The following is a 15,756-nucleotide window of genomic DNA, read 5'->3' as shown; positions in this document are numbered from 1 at the left end:
TAACATTATCCAACCATGGCTATCAGCACTCAACATTGTGGATTCACAGGTTTCAAGCAATTAGACAATCTGGGCATCAATCAATATTCTTCAGATAGGGTACCCTTGTGTTTACTGGATAGCTTGGTAAATGGACCTTTCTGGCCAGTAAACAAACAGGAGATTCTCATTATCTGCTCCAATGAAGAAAAAAAAGCCAAACATTTAAAACTTTTAATTCATATTGAACTTTATTTTATACAGACAAATTCAAACAAGGACGATTTAGAGAAAAGGCGCAAACATCTGTTAAACAACATCAGTATTTATTCCCACATGGATACTTTTGTGATTATGCTTATAATTTAGAATAACTTTCTTTGGATAACAGCTTAGTGTGTTTATCACTAGTACATCCATGACATATATGGTCACAAACTGCATGTACATCACTATTAGAGCACCTGAGGTCAAGTAGTAGCAGTAGTGAGTGAAAATGCAGAACACACACCAACTCCTGCAAATATTTGTTCCATCTCTTATTCATCTCAGTCTGGGTGAGGGGGGGCACAGGGCGGGTAGCAGGGTTGAGTGAAATGAAGGCCTTATTCTCCGAGAGTAGCCCGAGCTTCTTTAAGCTGGCAGTGGGCTAAGGAAGTAATATTTACACAGACTTCCCTGTTGAGAATATTGAACAGCTTTTTTCCCCCCACAAAGCATGTGCCTTTATCATTGAGATAGTCAAACAATAAATCATGATATGGATTTTAGGTCATATCACCTAGCAACCCCTCTAAACTTTGACCAAAAATGTACACATCAAGCCCCCGGTCCCTTTGCTGACAAAAGACCACAGAGAACATGCAGATATTTTCAGATGGAGCTGTGGCCTCTGATGATGCAAGGAAATCACAAAAACTGTAATCCTTCAGAGGACTCCGCAGACACTGTCAACCCGTTGCAGTCACCGCTGCCAAACCGCCTCTGTAAAAAACCCGTTACTGTGATGCAAGTGCTCAGACTCAAAAGGATTACTGAACAATCGGATGATAAGACAATGACTGTTACACATATATGAATTGATGGAGTTTGTGTGTATTTACTACAATGCGTCCGACTTGTGTTTTTGTTCCTGTTGACAATAAAAAAGGAGAATTGCTAAATTCATTTGGAGATAAATGCGACAATATTGGACTTCCTCCTTTGTTGCTCATCATAAAGCCCTCTATGCCACTGTAAAGCTTTAATATGTCTTCCCGAGGTATGCTTTAGTCAGACATGATTGTGTTCTTGACACGCTGTTCTGGTAAAAACACCTTGTGTCCATCTGTCCAAATAAAGAGCAGAGAAATATGATGGGTCTTCTTCAAAGTGGTTTACATAAATTATTGAAAATTGAAGTACAGCCTGAATTAGCATGCGTCATGGTTCATTAAAATGAAGCTGTATTAAAATTCATTTAAATGTTGGGAGACAGAAGGAGCTGGACATATGCTCACCTGTGTACAGGGCTGTTATCCAGACATGATCTGTGATATGACCGGTGTGATTTGGGTTATTATAGGCAGGAGGAACCAGGCATGGCCTACAAGGAGAAGATGTCAACACAGACAGGTAAACATTGTGTCTGACAGCAATTTCCACAATACATGCAACCTTCCTGGTATGATTCCTCATTGTTTACTAATGCCACAATCTGATTTTAAATCCGAGACCTGCAGAAATCTATGAACTTTTTAAAATTTTACACTAGTAGATTCAGGTCAAAGAAAAAAAAAAAAAGGCACTGTCTGGTAAGACCTGCTACTAGTTAATATTCATTTACTTTTAGGAGCTTATAATATGCTTCAGTACAACACACATACTGGGAAACTCTCTTCCAGCATCGGGTAGGGTCAATTCAGGTTCAACTGCAGCGACTCAAGGATCAAGGACAGGAGATATGTGCAGCAGGTCCAGGATGAACTTTAGTTGTGACCTGCGGTAATGGTGGCGGCTGCTGCTGCTGCTGCGAGGCTGGCAGGATTTTCTGGGTGTGAAGCTGCCTACAGGGACAAGGGAGGGGGGAGAGAATACAGAAAGGACAAGGGGGATTTAGAAGCAGAAACTATGATTAAGTTCAGAAAGTAATCAGGACAACAACAACAACAAAAAAAGAAGGCATGAAAATCGCTACCGTAGGCGGTTTGTTTCCCAAAAAACAATCCACCTACCAAGTGGGCCACTGATGACGAGCAGCCTGAAAGTTTTAAATGGGTCATCAATGACCAACAGAGCAACCGCCTGCTCATGGAAGTCTTTAATAAAAAGACATGTACTAAGTTAATACAATAAGAGTTGAATGTGCTGACAGAAGGCATGGTTTGTGCTGCCTCAGCAAAAAAAAAACAAAAAAAACAAAACACCTTCACACTATATTACAACTGCCGAGAGGTGACCGAGCATCTCAGCCCTCCAGCACACCGGAACATGATTATTCTGAATAGGATTTGGCCACAGCTAACAAATGTAACTACCTGTTATATGCATTGATACATTTACTCCCCTGACGTGCTCTTAACCCTCCGACACCTGGGACAAAAATTACACTGCATGTACAGTGCTGAGTTCTGGCGTGAGGCCACAGCTGCTCTAATCACAAAAACAAAGAAACATCACTGTTCAGGCAGGGGGAAAATTAACTTTTAGAGGAGCCAAGAGGCCACCGATTGCTTTAAGAGGGGATTTTGTAAGAGATCAAGGGACTTCTGGTGTCTGAGCACTATTACAGTTGTTGCAGAACTGTAAGAACTGTTTGGTTCACTGGTGTGAAATATTGGTAAGGTTTTTTTATGCATTTCCACTTAATTTGTAGATCTTCACATTCACAATGTTCTTTCTTCACAAGAGAGAACATTGAGAGCTGCGTTTTGAACTGCTGTGTCACTGTCACCTCTGAACAGCAATCTCTCGCCTAAGGAGGGGAAGCCTGGCATTCAGCCAAATACCGAACCACCTCCAAAAACTCAGGCTGTATTCAGAACTGCCTACTACACACTACAGACGAACGTATACTGCTACTCATAGTAAAATCATTGTGGTTTTGAATGCAGCCTCTGACAAACAGATCTGCATGTACACAAAGATTTTGCTCTCCATAAAAACATAAAGTGACTGACTGGTCTGTTCCTTACCAGGTCTCAGGTTGGAGTCCTTGGATTTTGTTCCACTCGTTATGAAGTGAAGTCTTTTGCTGGCTGGATACATTGTTCATCGTGTTCACAAATGGCTCGATCGTCCTTCCCGACCACGTCCTTGAACTCTCCCGTCTACAGACTGGGAAAGAAAGAGAGCAGAACAAATACACAGAATTGAAGGTCAGGGAGCGACAAGAGAAAACCTCTTTAAACAGTGACCCGCTGTTTTTCCTGCCAGGTGAGGGGGGGGGTGGGGGTGACTCAGATGGCCCCTGTGCACAATGGGTGTCGCCACAGGTTGTCAGGACGGGTCCGCCGTGCCACTGCAATCAGCATCCCGACTAATAGTGCAACTCATCATTGTCACACCCTCGTTGTGCTCTAAAATACTATTAAAGAAAAGGAAAAAAAGCGTATAGCAGAACTAAGTTTGTGTATTCTGAATCCATGTCACCCAGTTCCTGTTTTCACTACATTTGCAGAACTTTAATTACGCAAATTAGACCAATGAACTAAAAAGCAACAGCCGTTTTGAGATGCCACTTTTTGCAGACATCACAAAGTCATCACATCGTTCTTTGCAATTTACTGCTGCACAATTGTGGTGTTGAATGGATGTTGGGAATGTGCAGGTATCTCTTAAAGGGAGACTGAAAACACCAAGATGGTGATCTGACTTTAGTGATGATATGCTGGTTGTATTTTGTTTTAGTTCATAATACTGAAACAACTGGCAAATCAAGTTTTCATTCAGTCTCACTCTTTTAGCTGAGTTGGGAATTCGACTATGAGCTTTGCTTTACACCTCAGTAACCATTACAAGAAAATCTAATATTGATGCTACTTGCACCCAGCGCTGCACATCCTCTAGGATTTTGTCTCAACACTGCCAACTCTGCACCAATGGTTTCTGGGATATAAAGTTACAATGTAGAGTGGTGCCATTGTAAACCCTCAAGTTTGAATGAGGTTGTTTAGTTTAACCCATACATCTGAAGTCTAAAGCTTTGACTACAATAATATGTTCAGGTCTCACATTTCCAAAATTAGTTAGCATCAAGCATGAAGTAATATATGCACCTGATGTCACATGTGGTGATACATGAATACACAAATAAAATGGATTAAAAAAAAAAAAGGTTGGTTAAGGCTAATGATGCATGGATTAGAGTACATGTCAGCTCATTCATAATATTATAACCATTTGTAGCAGGTGATATGTTGCGTGGAATATATGACAATTGTAATTATATGACTAAAGAAAATGGCAAAAACAGAAATAATCCTCCTTGAGTTTAGTAAACATTAGCCCATCCAGAAACACACAGACCTTGAGGAATGAAGTGGCTGGTCATCAGGACAGTTGGCTGATAGTCCTGCGGGAGGGAAGGGGAGAGGAGCTTGAGAACCTTCACAGCACAGCATCCGTCCACCTCCAGATGCTACACTTAGTCAAAAAAAAAAAAAAAAAAAAAAAAAGGGGGGTAGGAATAAGATGGCAATACATTTTTTAAATAAATAAACAGATCTGGGTTACAATTCAGTATTGTAGTTTTCAGCTGAATCATATTGTGATGATCGTGTTGTGTGTACATGCATCTATAGAGAACACGTGCACACATATAAAAAGTGGGTAGAGTTGAGTCAGATGGCCCCTGTGCACACTGTGTGTCCTCAGGTTGGGTCAGATTGGGGTGTTGATGCCACTGCAACAGACACCCCAACTGATTAGTGCAACTCATCACTCTCACACTCGTCCCCATTGTCTTCCACATGCATCGCTAACTACCAGGAAAAGTTTGATTTCACCTTGATCATGTTGAAGATGGCTTTGATGTCACGCTGGCTGTCAGAATGGAGACGTTTTGCCTGCGGACAGTTCTGGGTGATGGAGAGGACAGACAAAGCTCCGGGCCAGAAATAATGACATCAATTGCTGTATGGAACATGTTGTTGGCCAGCACTTCCAGAAATTCTTCACTCTAGTTTTGGAAGTCTGCAATGCAAACAATTCCTGCTGTAAAACATACAAAATAATAAATGAAAAGCTTCAGATAAACTTTTAAATAAATTTCCACGCAGGAGGCTTGGGAATTGTGTCCTCCATCACTTACATTGTAAATGCATTATGAAGGGATCTTCTAATTAACGCTATAAAACAGGAGGAATGATTATGGCAAGAAAAACCTATTTCAATCTTCATTTGGGCTCCTGAGTAACGTTATTATTTTAAGACAAACTTGAAAAATAATGAACTCGTCCTGAAAAGTATGGCATAGTGGCACTGCACTCGAAGTCCTCTTCCAAAGTAAGTTAGGGTTGTGAAACTGGATATATATCATCGCGCAATTCTGCTATTATATAAAGTTACCAAATGTAGTGATAGTAATTCATACTAACAGCGACCTCATATCCAAGAATCCCGAGGTGAAACTTGTGCCAGCACGACAATTTTACGTTACTTCAAATATATATAATGTTTGCGTTGACTTAACATTATAAGTTAGTAAATGTTTTGCCCTGGACATTTGAGAATTCAAGATAGATGTATCACAGGTAATTGCTAGTTTAGAGTTTAATGTTCACATTAGCAGCGAAACCTACGAGCCACAAACCAAGCTGAACGAGCATGTTAGCCGTCACGTTAGCTCCGTGCACAAACACGTGGCGACACTCGGTAGCAGAGTCAACGTAAACAACGAAAACTAAAGGAAGATGGTTTAAGCGACATACTCGCCGAAACTGTGGTATATGGCAGTTAGTTGTTAATTTCTTCAGCGTTGCCAGGAGACAACAGTTAAACAACATTGCCAATGTTAGCCAAGTTAGCTCTGTTAGCTAGCGTCCGATTCTGTTTGTCAAACAGGCCTGACTGTTCTTCCTAAAACAGAGCATAAAACCTAATGCCAACCTACCACATAACAAGGAATTAGCTAATTAGGTTATTTTAAACAAACATTTGACTTGCAAGTTACGTTACCTGCTTTTCCGTGCAGCTAACATCTACTAGCTCTTCTTCTTCTTCTCACTTTAAACAAGTGCGTTCTGTAAACCTGATCGCTGATAGGCTCAACTGCCAGGACCATTCTGGATGTTTATTGGACAGTGGGAATGTTTTTTTTTGTTGAACAACCAATGACATGTTGTATAGCTGTCACATGCACACACTCAATTTACAAGAGAAACAAGCCCTACATATGTAAGTAAAGCATTGTTTGGTTTTTGTTTGAGGGAAGCTAATTAATTCAATTTGACAAGTTGTTTGAAAACTTTTTACATTTCACATAGGATGTATTTTACACATTTTCACGAACCCTTTTTTATTGTAAAATTCTTTCTCTCTCTTTTTTATATTATTTAGGATTACTTAATTTTGTGTGTACTTCTGACTGTTAGGCACCACAACACCAAGGCAAATTCCTTCTATGTGCAAACCTACTTTGCAATAAACCTGGTTCTGATTCTGACATTACTTTACATCTTACTTTTTAATTTAAATCGTATTTCCTAGATTTAAATATTTTAATTTGAGATACTCCGGTATTGTGTTTTGCAGTATGGAGATACTGATATAGAGAGCCTCCATTTGGATGTAGAAGTTAACCATCTCGGTGTAAGTTCCTTCACCATGGATGTTGAAATGTTATTCTATTTTCAGTGAAGTCACATTGTAACATAGCAGCAGGGGTTTACAGAATGTGTGTGGTATCAGAGTATTAATTGTGGTTCCATATTGTATCCACTATAATAATCTGTGGGTTTAAGAGTCATGGTGGGGCTGTGTTTGTTTATTGTAGGTGATTAGTAGGAAAAATATAATTTTTTTTATGTTTAATCCATAAAGGAGTGATATAAAGGGAACATACATATCTACAATTTCACGGATCATATGAGACTGTGAAATTGGTGCATAATTCTTTACATTAATCATATTTTTCTGTGTAAATTAAAGATGGAAGAAGCAATCTGAATTTAATATTCCTACCACCTGAATTCAAAATGCAGCTCTGGAACCTGCTGTCATTTTCAGACTAATAGATAGACCCTTTATTAAAAGGTCTAAACACAAGATAACTAAATCTGATGTTTTCTGATGCTGATAAAGGTTTGTTACAGCCACCAGCTCTTTGTAGGACCTGGAAGTTTCTTGATGTCTTCTCTGGTCCACAGTCTTCACTCCAAATGTAAACCTCTGCCTGGAAGTCTTAATGTTATGTGTTGTGCATTTTATTCACTTATTGTTGTCATCCTAATACAGCTACCTACTTTGTCTACACAGAATCAGATTTACTGCCAAGTAAATAGCTTCATGTAAAACCCTGATTCTTGGATTACTTTGCTCCCATTGTTACAACTGTAATGTCTGTAATATCTGCAGCAATAAGGGATTGAGCACAGACGAGTGAGCCAAAAGTTTCATTGAAATGCAAATGCAATTTTATATTAAAAGATAGCAAAGGGATAATTCACTATATCACACAACACAGCTTGTTAGTACTGCCATGGAAATACATATACAGTCTTTTCATATTTACACATCAAGTGACAACCAAACAGAAATCATAAATACCTCTTTTTGTTAACTTTACAACAGCTATACGCGACCAGTATTTCATAAGATAAAGAGCACTATTAAATAACTGGCATCTTCCCTATCATTTACAAGGTTTGGAAACACAGTGGTTAAAATAATCCAGCAAAAAATAAAACAAAAACAAAAACAAAAAAAAAAAAATGTTCTTCTCCAGTGAGTAAAATTAATACAAGTCTAAAAACGGTCATGAAATCCCTTTGTACAAAAGACTATACAACTTAATCAACACAATATCTTCAACAGAAATGTTTGCTTATATCCGCAACTAAAATCTGTACAGTTTTAGCATTCCTGCAGCAGAGTTGGAGGGACTGTGAGCCGGGATGATTGGTTACTGGGTCACCATGATGCTCTGTAGGCCTACTGTCAACCAACCGTCAGAGACTGAAGTTATGTAGCTGCCAAGACCCTCTTTCATTGGCCTCAGTGCTTCGTCTAGCAGCAAATCAGCAAGTTGCTGAGCTTGTAGCAGATACTTCAAAATACATGGTTCTATAAAGTCTAACCGATATATTTGTCAAAATAGCAATATAATATTTCCTTGTACCATATTTCAACAACACACAGGATGGTACTCTAAAGTTAAAGCAATGCATAATATCTTGTATTAAATTAATGTTTCAGTAAGTTGTCAGTGATATATTTCTAAACTATAACCCTCACTGTCTGATGGGGGGTCAGACATGCACAGTGTTACCTAAGTTACCCATTTGTTATACTGTACTGTGGCAGATACTGCGAGTGCACTTTTCCATTACAGATTTAGAGTTGATTACAAATCAAATTACAAAAAACATTATTTCCTCACTTACCCCTTAGTAGTAGTGTTTGGCAAAGCAGATCGTTTTTTTGGTTTTATGTGCCAAAGTTTTTTTTTTTTTTTACTTATCTGCCTCTGAAACCTGAGCCAAAGTGAAAGTGGAACTTAGTCATTCAGTTTCAAAAAAAAGTAAGAAAACTTAATTCAAAATCGCACCGGTTTCCGTAGTGATGCGAAAACCTGAAAACTCTTCGACGCGAACATTTCTCATCAGTATCTTTATCAGTTTTTACGCCGTTTGATGAGCGATCTAATATAATTTAAATAATATTTCTGTTTATAGCAGCCTTTAACATTTAAACAACACATTTCCTACAAACCTATGACTGTTGTGGGTTAAAGTGAACAGCGGATATACTTTTTAGATAACAGGAAGTTGGAGAGATGACAATAGAAGAGAATGTGGCTGAATATCATGGATGAGGGGCAAACGGTTACGATGACATATAATACAAACACTCCTATAATAAAATAAAAAAATCATGGGAGCTTTAGATTTTTAAGGGCAACAAGTTAAATTCTTGCTGACCTTGTTGTCAAAGAGCTTCAAATTCTAATAGTAAGTGCTGTGAATATGGATAGTAAACCCAAGGAACACTTTTTTTTTTTGGAAAGACCAATCAAAGAAAAGTTCAATGAGAGATTGCTTTGAGTATCAACAAAGAAAAAGACGTATTTTAAGGTGGCAGAAGAAACTCCAGAAACAGAAATATAAAACATCGGTACACAAAAGCACAATTACTGTATCTGCATAGCTGAAATACCACGAGTGGTAAGTGAGAAAATATGTTTTTTTTGCGATTCGGTTTGAACCAACCCTTTAATCAGAATGAGTAAAAAGAATGTCACGTTCATTTTTACAACCTCTGAGAAAAATAAATATACAGCTGAAGGAGGAAAAAAGAACGAAATGTTTGGCACTTAGGCTGTTACTTCATCGCGACTTCCTCTGCTATGCCCGAGGATCAGCAATGATTGAATTACAACTTTTAAAAAAAAAAAAAAAAAAAAAAAAAAAAGCTCCTTTCAGGACATTTTCGCAGAAGATTAATAGACTTCTGCAATCAACTGAGAGTACCAGCGTCCTTGCTTGACCTGTTGGGAGGCTGTAAAAATTAAGAAATTAGAAGCAGATGGTGTCGTCACTGAGGTCTCCCACTGGTGAGGTTAGTCAGTAAGTGAAATAAAAGAAACATCCCGTAATTAAGATACATTTCTATTGAAGTGTAAAATGCAGAAAGAAGCATGGAGACTCTGTGAAGCCCCACCCTTTGGCACTGTCATAAATACAACTCTTGAATACCCGGGTCCTGCTGCATAAAGTTCCAACACTCTCGCTGTTCTATGAAAGTCAGCAAACCCACTCTGAAGTACAAAAAACGTTCATAAATAGAGTTCAAAAAGACATGAGTGGCATTAGAGAGAGAGAGAGCACTGTGGTTACATAGTCCGGGGGTGGGGGAGGGGATGGGGGGGGGGGGGTATGATGTTTTAGCTTTTTCCAAAAAACAAAACAAAAAAAAAAAAAGTTCACAAAAAATAAAAAGGTGAAGTTGTACACAGAGAAGCGCTCGTCACGTCGACAGCCTGCATCCTTTAAAAAAAAAGGCTCCAGATAACGCTTGTGTCTCTCTGTTCACTTCCTCCCCAGAGTCCTTTGCTTTCTTATTCCAGCATGCTCATTAGTTTATCGTTTTGCCTAAAGGCAGTAGCACTGAGGGTACTGTTGGAGGACTGCACAGCATGTGTGTGTGTGTGTGTGTGTGTGTGTATACAAGTAGGACGGAGCCCCAGTTTCAGAGAAGGAGATGTGTTTATAGGAACTTAGTTTCGTCTAACCAGGTTCATATGTACTGTTACTCTACATATGCAGCTATTACGGTGTACCTTTTTATCTTTGTGTGTTTGTACCAGCTATAAATACAGGTGTTTGTTTATTAGGGAATGGAGGTTGAGATAAAGCATGGAGGGCGGGAGGGTGGGGGGAGGAGGAGGGGGGGGGGCCTTCCCTCACACTTCACTCTCAGTGGAGGGCTTGCGCTTGGAGGCCCAGCCGGTGTCGGGCAGGCTGTGCTGGGCGTGACGCTGCGGGGTGATGGCTGAAGGGGTGAGGGTGGTTATGGAGGAGCATTCGGACGCCTCCTCCTGGAGGAGCTGCTCCGTCTCGCCGTCGTCTAACGAGGCGCTGCTGGCCTGCAGGGAGACGGTGTCCGTGCGCATGCAGGTGTGCAGGCCGCCTCGGGACGGCTTGATCTGTTTTAGGTCGTCCCAGTAAAGCTCCTCGTTGGACAGGAGACACACGCCCTCCACTATGCGGATCTTCTCCTTGGTGTAGCCTCCATCTCCTCCCCCCTGGACAATAAGATATGATTAGTTAGTTTGACAACAATTTAAAAAGGAAAAAACCACCCTGAAGTTCAAGTTTAACACTTTTCAGAAGTCCTTTTGTGATAGCCTGTTTTTCTTCACTTTACCTTGAACCTCAAATGCAGCAAACCATTCAGATGTAACCCCTCTGAGGTCATGTGAGTATTTATGTTAAATGTTCCTTTCTTTCTTCCCTCTTCACTTGTTCTTTCCTCCCTTTCTTTATGTCCTTCCCCTAACTTAAACCATCCTTCATTTTTAAAGAACAATTACGATTTATTATATGTAAACATCGACCACATAAACATTCCCAAAATGTTAGTTCAACCTGTTAAGGGTGGATTTTCCCACTGAAAGATTAATAAGTAACCAACAGCACAACACTGCAGAACAAGATGTCACCTTCAAACACAACCCATGCACAGCAGATTGGCTCCTTGTAGTAATGCTGTGCTTCCTTCTGAAGTTAAGTTTTTTTTTTTTTATTTTCAGATTCACAGTGGCAGATGGTTGTAGAAATAAAAGACTGGTGAAAAACCATAGTGAGTTCTGCCCTTATTAGGGATGTCCTGATTTTCTTACTTCATTTCATGTGGAGTGTCTGCAGATATTCTCCTACAGTGAACACTGAGTGTAAGGTCTCTAATCTCTGATATATATATTCATATATCTTTTGATAGTTTGTTGTATAATATCCATGTAGAACTTATGTCCAGCAATAACAGTAATTATAATATCCAGTATTAGGCATGCAATTGGCTTTTTTTCTGATTTAATGCCACAAAACACCAACATCTTACTGGTTGGGAGCCAACAGGGTTAATGGGGGAAGTGGTCTTGATTTTCAGAGGCTCTAACAATAATATCATTGATCTGACATTCTTGGATGTTTGTAGTAATTTCACCAAGTTGTCACGATTAATTTGACAATGATACGTGGATGTTTAAAGATGATACATGTAGCACCGTTAATAAAAATCAACCATTGAATTTAGCTTTTAAATTCTTCGCCCGTTACGTCAGTTAACACCAAAACATCTATAAAAAGTAAAGACACTGGCATGCTATTGATCACAGCTCTGTAACTGCACCATAGAGAGAAATCATTAATGTTGGATAGCGGGTGGCATGCGCTGAAAGACAGAAGAAAAGGAAAGGAAAACAAAGAAACAGCAGAAGGCGATTAGGAGAAAACAAAACTAGAAAAAGGCACGACTCCTCCATGCGGTGTAACTACCTCTCCACGGGACATGTGGGTCAAAAGATAAAGGGAGAGAGGGAGTTGTAGGGATGAGAGAGCTGCGGTGAAGGAGAGAGGGGGAGGAAAAAGGTGAGCGATGGTTGACTGTGACCTGCACACGTTACATTTTATGATATGCTGATGCAAACGCGATCAGTCTGACCGGAGACAAACAGAAAAAATCATTTGTCTCTGTTGTTACCTACTAAACATCTACACAGTCTGATCATAAACATCATGGATTCAACTGAAATCCATTCGGCTATTAAAACAATCATCTTCTCTTCAGTGCTCAGACTTCTCTTTACCTCTTTTTTATATCGAAGCTGGTTGTATATCGGAGGCTTCTGCGACGCCTCAATCTTGACTTCCTGCGTTGATGTCCGGTATGAGGGGTTACTGTAGGTCAGGTTGCTAACCCCCGGGTCAGCAAACTTTGACTTTTTATGTCTGTTGATCAATAACAAAGACACAAATCAAACTATCTGTGAGAGCTGCCACGATTAGCTGATTAACTGATTGTTTGACAACTATTAAATCAATCAGCAACTACTTTATCGATTAATCGCTTTGAGTCAAGAAAACAAAGTCAAAATGTGAATATTTTCTGGTTTTTACTCTTCTATGGCGGTGAACTGAATATTTTTGGGTTGTGAACTCTTTATCGGGACAAAACAAGACATTTGAGGACGTCACTTTGGCCTTTGGGAAACAGTGATTGACAATCTTTCACCACTTTCTGATATTTTATAGACCAAATATTCTCCATTAATCGATAATGAAAAAGTTGCAGCCTTGCTATTCACCATATATCGAATGCAAGTATTTCTACGGTCTGCATATGATGTGGGAGAGGAAAATGTAGAAGTGTCAAGCGGGGGACTTACCTGTAAATAATCAAAGCAGCAATGAGGATCAGAATGGCCAGGATGGTCAGAACTCCACCGATCACATAGCTGATATGAAGTCCTTCTCCTACGACAGGTGACACAGATGTGACAGATGTGTTTATGGAACAAATCAAGTGGCTTTGCGTAAAAGAAAAGTACCGACTATTCAGTTTTAGTTTTGTCTCAGCACAGAGAAAGTGTTTAGTCTACAGTAGCTTGTGTTGTGTTTATGTCATGTGGGATGGAAGGTAGTGTTGGGAAGGGCTGCCATATTTACAACTTGTTCATGTCAACGGAAACTCAAGAGGGCGACAAAAACCAAGTCTCTGTTCATTATGCCTTGAGGAGTAAAGACTAGACATGATAGATGGCTCTGTTTGGGCAGTCAACCTAATGTAATCTAGTGTATTTTGACGTGCTTGTTAAGGAGTGATGACGTTTTGTGATGTGACAACACTGTGGTTAAGAACAACCACTTGGTTAAGGTCGGGGAAAGATCATGATTTGGGTTAAAAGTGTTTATCTTTGAAGCAATGGGCTGAAAATTGTGTGTGTGTGTTTGTCCTATAATTCCCCACACGGCGCGGTGACAGAGGGGCCCTTCACAGGCCGATATTAATTTGATTACTATAACATCTGTAACATCAATAACGTCGGATGAGATTGTTTTGTGCAACCAAACATACAGAGGCCATAAAGGATTGTTGTGTTGTAGGTAATATAATGCAGAAAATAAATACAACCTGTGAAAGGAAATATGATTGTATTGCACTTTTTCTAGCAAACTTAAGGAATTCATTTTTATATGATGTATGAAAGAAGTGTAGTAAGTCAGTAACACATTCTCAGCCTCTAATTGGAATTTTTACAGCCAGGAGAAATATCCTTCAGCAAAATCCATTACAGTATCATGAAACTGTCTGAGCAAATTATGACTAAAACATTGACTAATATTAGACTAAAATAAAAACTAAGTTTCTGAGTTACTGAGTTTCACTAAACTGATACTTTAAACCAGCTACAGTTTTTGTTAAGTGATTAAGACTAAAACTAAATTTAAAATTCTTGTCAAAATTAACACTGGTTTAGCTAAACACATTCATCTCTGTACTGGACACACATGGATACAATTCATATTCTCATCTTTCTGTGGGTGATAAAGATGGTAAACCTGGATTTCCCAAATGTCAAGTGTGTTCCTTTATGACCACAGTGTAGAGAGCAAACTGATGAGGAGAGATCCGTTTTTATATACTTACCATGAGGAGCCGTCACCACGTTGCTCGTTGAGCAGCCTTCTGTGTTTAGGTTCTTGTCAGTGCAGCTATAAAAAAATAAGACAGAAACACAGCTTGAGAAAATATAGCTCAGGGGAGTTTGCTTATTATTGGCTGTTAATTAGTCCAACATGACCTTATTGAGTCAAAACATGATATAATTTTTCCTGAAGATAATTCTCTTTAGGGGCCTTTGGGAAGAGCTTGTATCTTTATGAACAAAGTTGAAAGGAACCTCAGTTTGAAAAACATTTTAAAGCAATGATACCAACATACTGGGCAACAGAACAGGTTTACAGCTGTGTTTCTCAGTGGGATATGTGAAGGTATGCTGAGATACTTTTAACAGAGCAAAGTTATTAAATACATTTTGTAGCAAAAGAAAAAGAAACAAAGAAACATTCCTGTTAAAAACTCAAATGGACAAACAGACGTACTTGACCACCGATGGTCCTCTGTGTGGTGTGTCTGTTGGAGCTTTGGGGATCTTGTTAGGGATGGGGGTGCTACTGGTTCCTCTGGCAGGAGCAGTGGGGACGTAACCTGAAACTGATAAAACACGAGGATCAGTACCTGTATACACGTATACATTATTGTAAAAATTCAGACCTCACTGCACATCAGACTTATAGATGTTATTCTTTATTTCTGAATGTGAGATAAGAGTGTTTTTTTTTTGGAACAAATAGCTCCTTTAATTTACCTCAAAAATAACTTCTAGAGATTTGGTGTGTGGTGAGATCTGAACATTGTCTTATACTCTACAGAGGAAACTCCTGTCATATCTCATATATTATATTCTCATAGTACTTCACTGTTAACCATTTTCATTTTCCAAAACATACCTTTGTCATTTAGATTATAAATGCTTTTCCAACATGAAACTTGTCACTTCACAAAAACACACTTAAGTGTTGTAAGTAACTTATTCAAATTCTTAAGTCATTTAATTATGTTTTGATGCTACAGTATCTTAATTTCACCCTTATTTCAGTCAATATCAGTACATTTATTTAAACCTGAGATAGTAACTACATTTTCATATTTCTTATCGGCTCAAGTATCTGTGATTTGGGCTAAGACATGTAAAAAAACACTGGTGAGTGGTCTTTTTAAGATAAACATCAGCATATAAAACACTTGAGCACACGCTGCACAATCACAGTTGTCACTCACTAGTTGAACAGGGTCGCCCATCTGGTTCATCAGGGCACGCACACACAAAACTGTTGGTCTTGGCGAAGCAGAGGTGAGTGCAGCCGCCGTTGTTCACTCCACAGAGGTTTGTACCTGAAAGAGAGAAGAGAGCATATTCACACCGAGCACCAAACAGTCTTCAGGGGTTTACTTGAATTCCTTCTTTAGTTTGGATTACTTCTCTACAGTGAGAGCGATGACATTTGAATTTGGCTG

The 15,756-nt window shown here is 39.2% G+C and overlaps 1 protein-coding gene, 1 long non-coding RNA gene and 2 other non-coding genes across 10 annotated transcripts in view; all 4 read right to left on the bottom strand.

Annotated features, from left to right (window-relative positions):
- Nucleotides 1-211: 211 nt before the first annotated feature.
- On the bottom strand, nt 212-6,236 carry LOC122985149. Of its 5 annotated transcripts, XR_006404042.1 has the most exons (8): nt 6,136-6,235; nt 4,965-5,172; nt 4,774-4,861; nt 4,486-4,597; nt 3,153-3,294; nt 1,845-2,024; nt 1,479-1,564; nt 212-1,306 (listed from the first exon to the last, which is right to left on the bottom strand). It is a non-coding gene; the product is annotated as an uncharacterized LOC122985149 (long non-coding RNA). The 5 variants fall into 5 exon arrangements; XR_006404039.1 differs by lacking the exon at nt 4,774-4,861 and having other exon boundaries at nt 4,965-5,151; nt 6,136-6,236; XR_006404041.1 differs by lacking the exon at nt 4,774-4,861 and having other exon boundaries at nt 4,486-4,602; nt 6,136-6,234.
- Nucleotides 3,411-3,523, bottom strand: LOC122988850. Its single transcript, XR_006404902.1, has one exon. It is a non-coding gene; the product is annotated as a small nucleolar RNA SNORD67 (small nucleolar RNA).
- Nucleotides 4,794-4,907, bottom strand: LOC122988845. The gene has a single exon (XR_006404901.1). It is a non-coding gene; the product is annotated as a small nucleolar RNA SNORD67 (small nucleolar RNA).
- A 4,315-nt stretch (nt 6,237-10,551) lies between the features above and the next one.
- Nucleotides 10,552-15,756, bottom strand: part of lrp4 (low density lipoprotein receptor-related protein 4) — a 117,148-nt gene continuing 111,943 nt past the window's right edge. For 2 of the 3 annotated variants that reach the window (XM_044355566.1, XM_044355576.1), the window contains exons 33-38: nt 15,520-15,633; nt 14,781-14,892; nt 14,326-14,390; nt 13,064-13,151; nt 12,485-12,626; nt 10,552-10,921 (exon numbers count right to left, since the gene is read on the bottom strand). In XM_044355566.1, coding sequence (XP_044211501.1) covers nt 10,580-10,921; nt 12,485-12,626; nt 13,064-13,151; nt 14,326-14,390; nt 14,781-14,892; nt 15,520-15,633 — 863 coding nt within the window. In that variant the 3' untranslated portion in view covers nt 10,552-10,579. Of the gene's footprint in view, nt 10,922-12,173; nt 12,236-12,484; nt 12,627-13,063; nt 13,152-14,325; nt 14,391-14,780; nt 14,893-15,519; nt 15,634-15,756 lie in introns of all 3 variants that reach the window. The other variant, XM_044355586.1, reaches the window with a different exon arrangement.

This window comes from Thunnus albacares, chromosome 1, assembly GCF_914725855.1.
Source record: "Thunnus albacares chromosome 1, fThuAlb1.1, whole genome shotgun sequence".
NCBI classification, from domain to species: Eukaryota; Metazoa; Chordata; class Actinopteri; order Scombriformes; family Scombridae; genus Thunnus; species Thunnus albacares.
The sequence above is the reverse complement of the archived record's forward strand: the minus strand, read 5'-3'. Positions and strand labels throughout refer to the sequence as shown.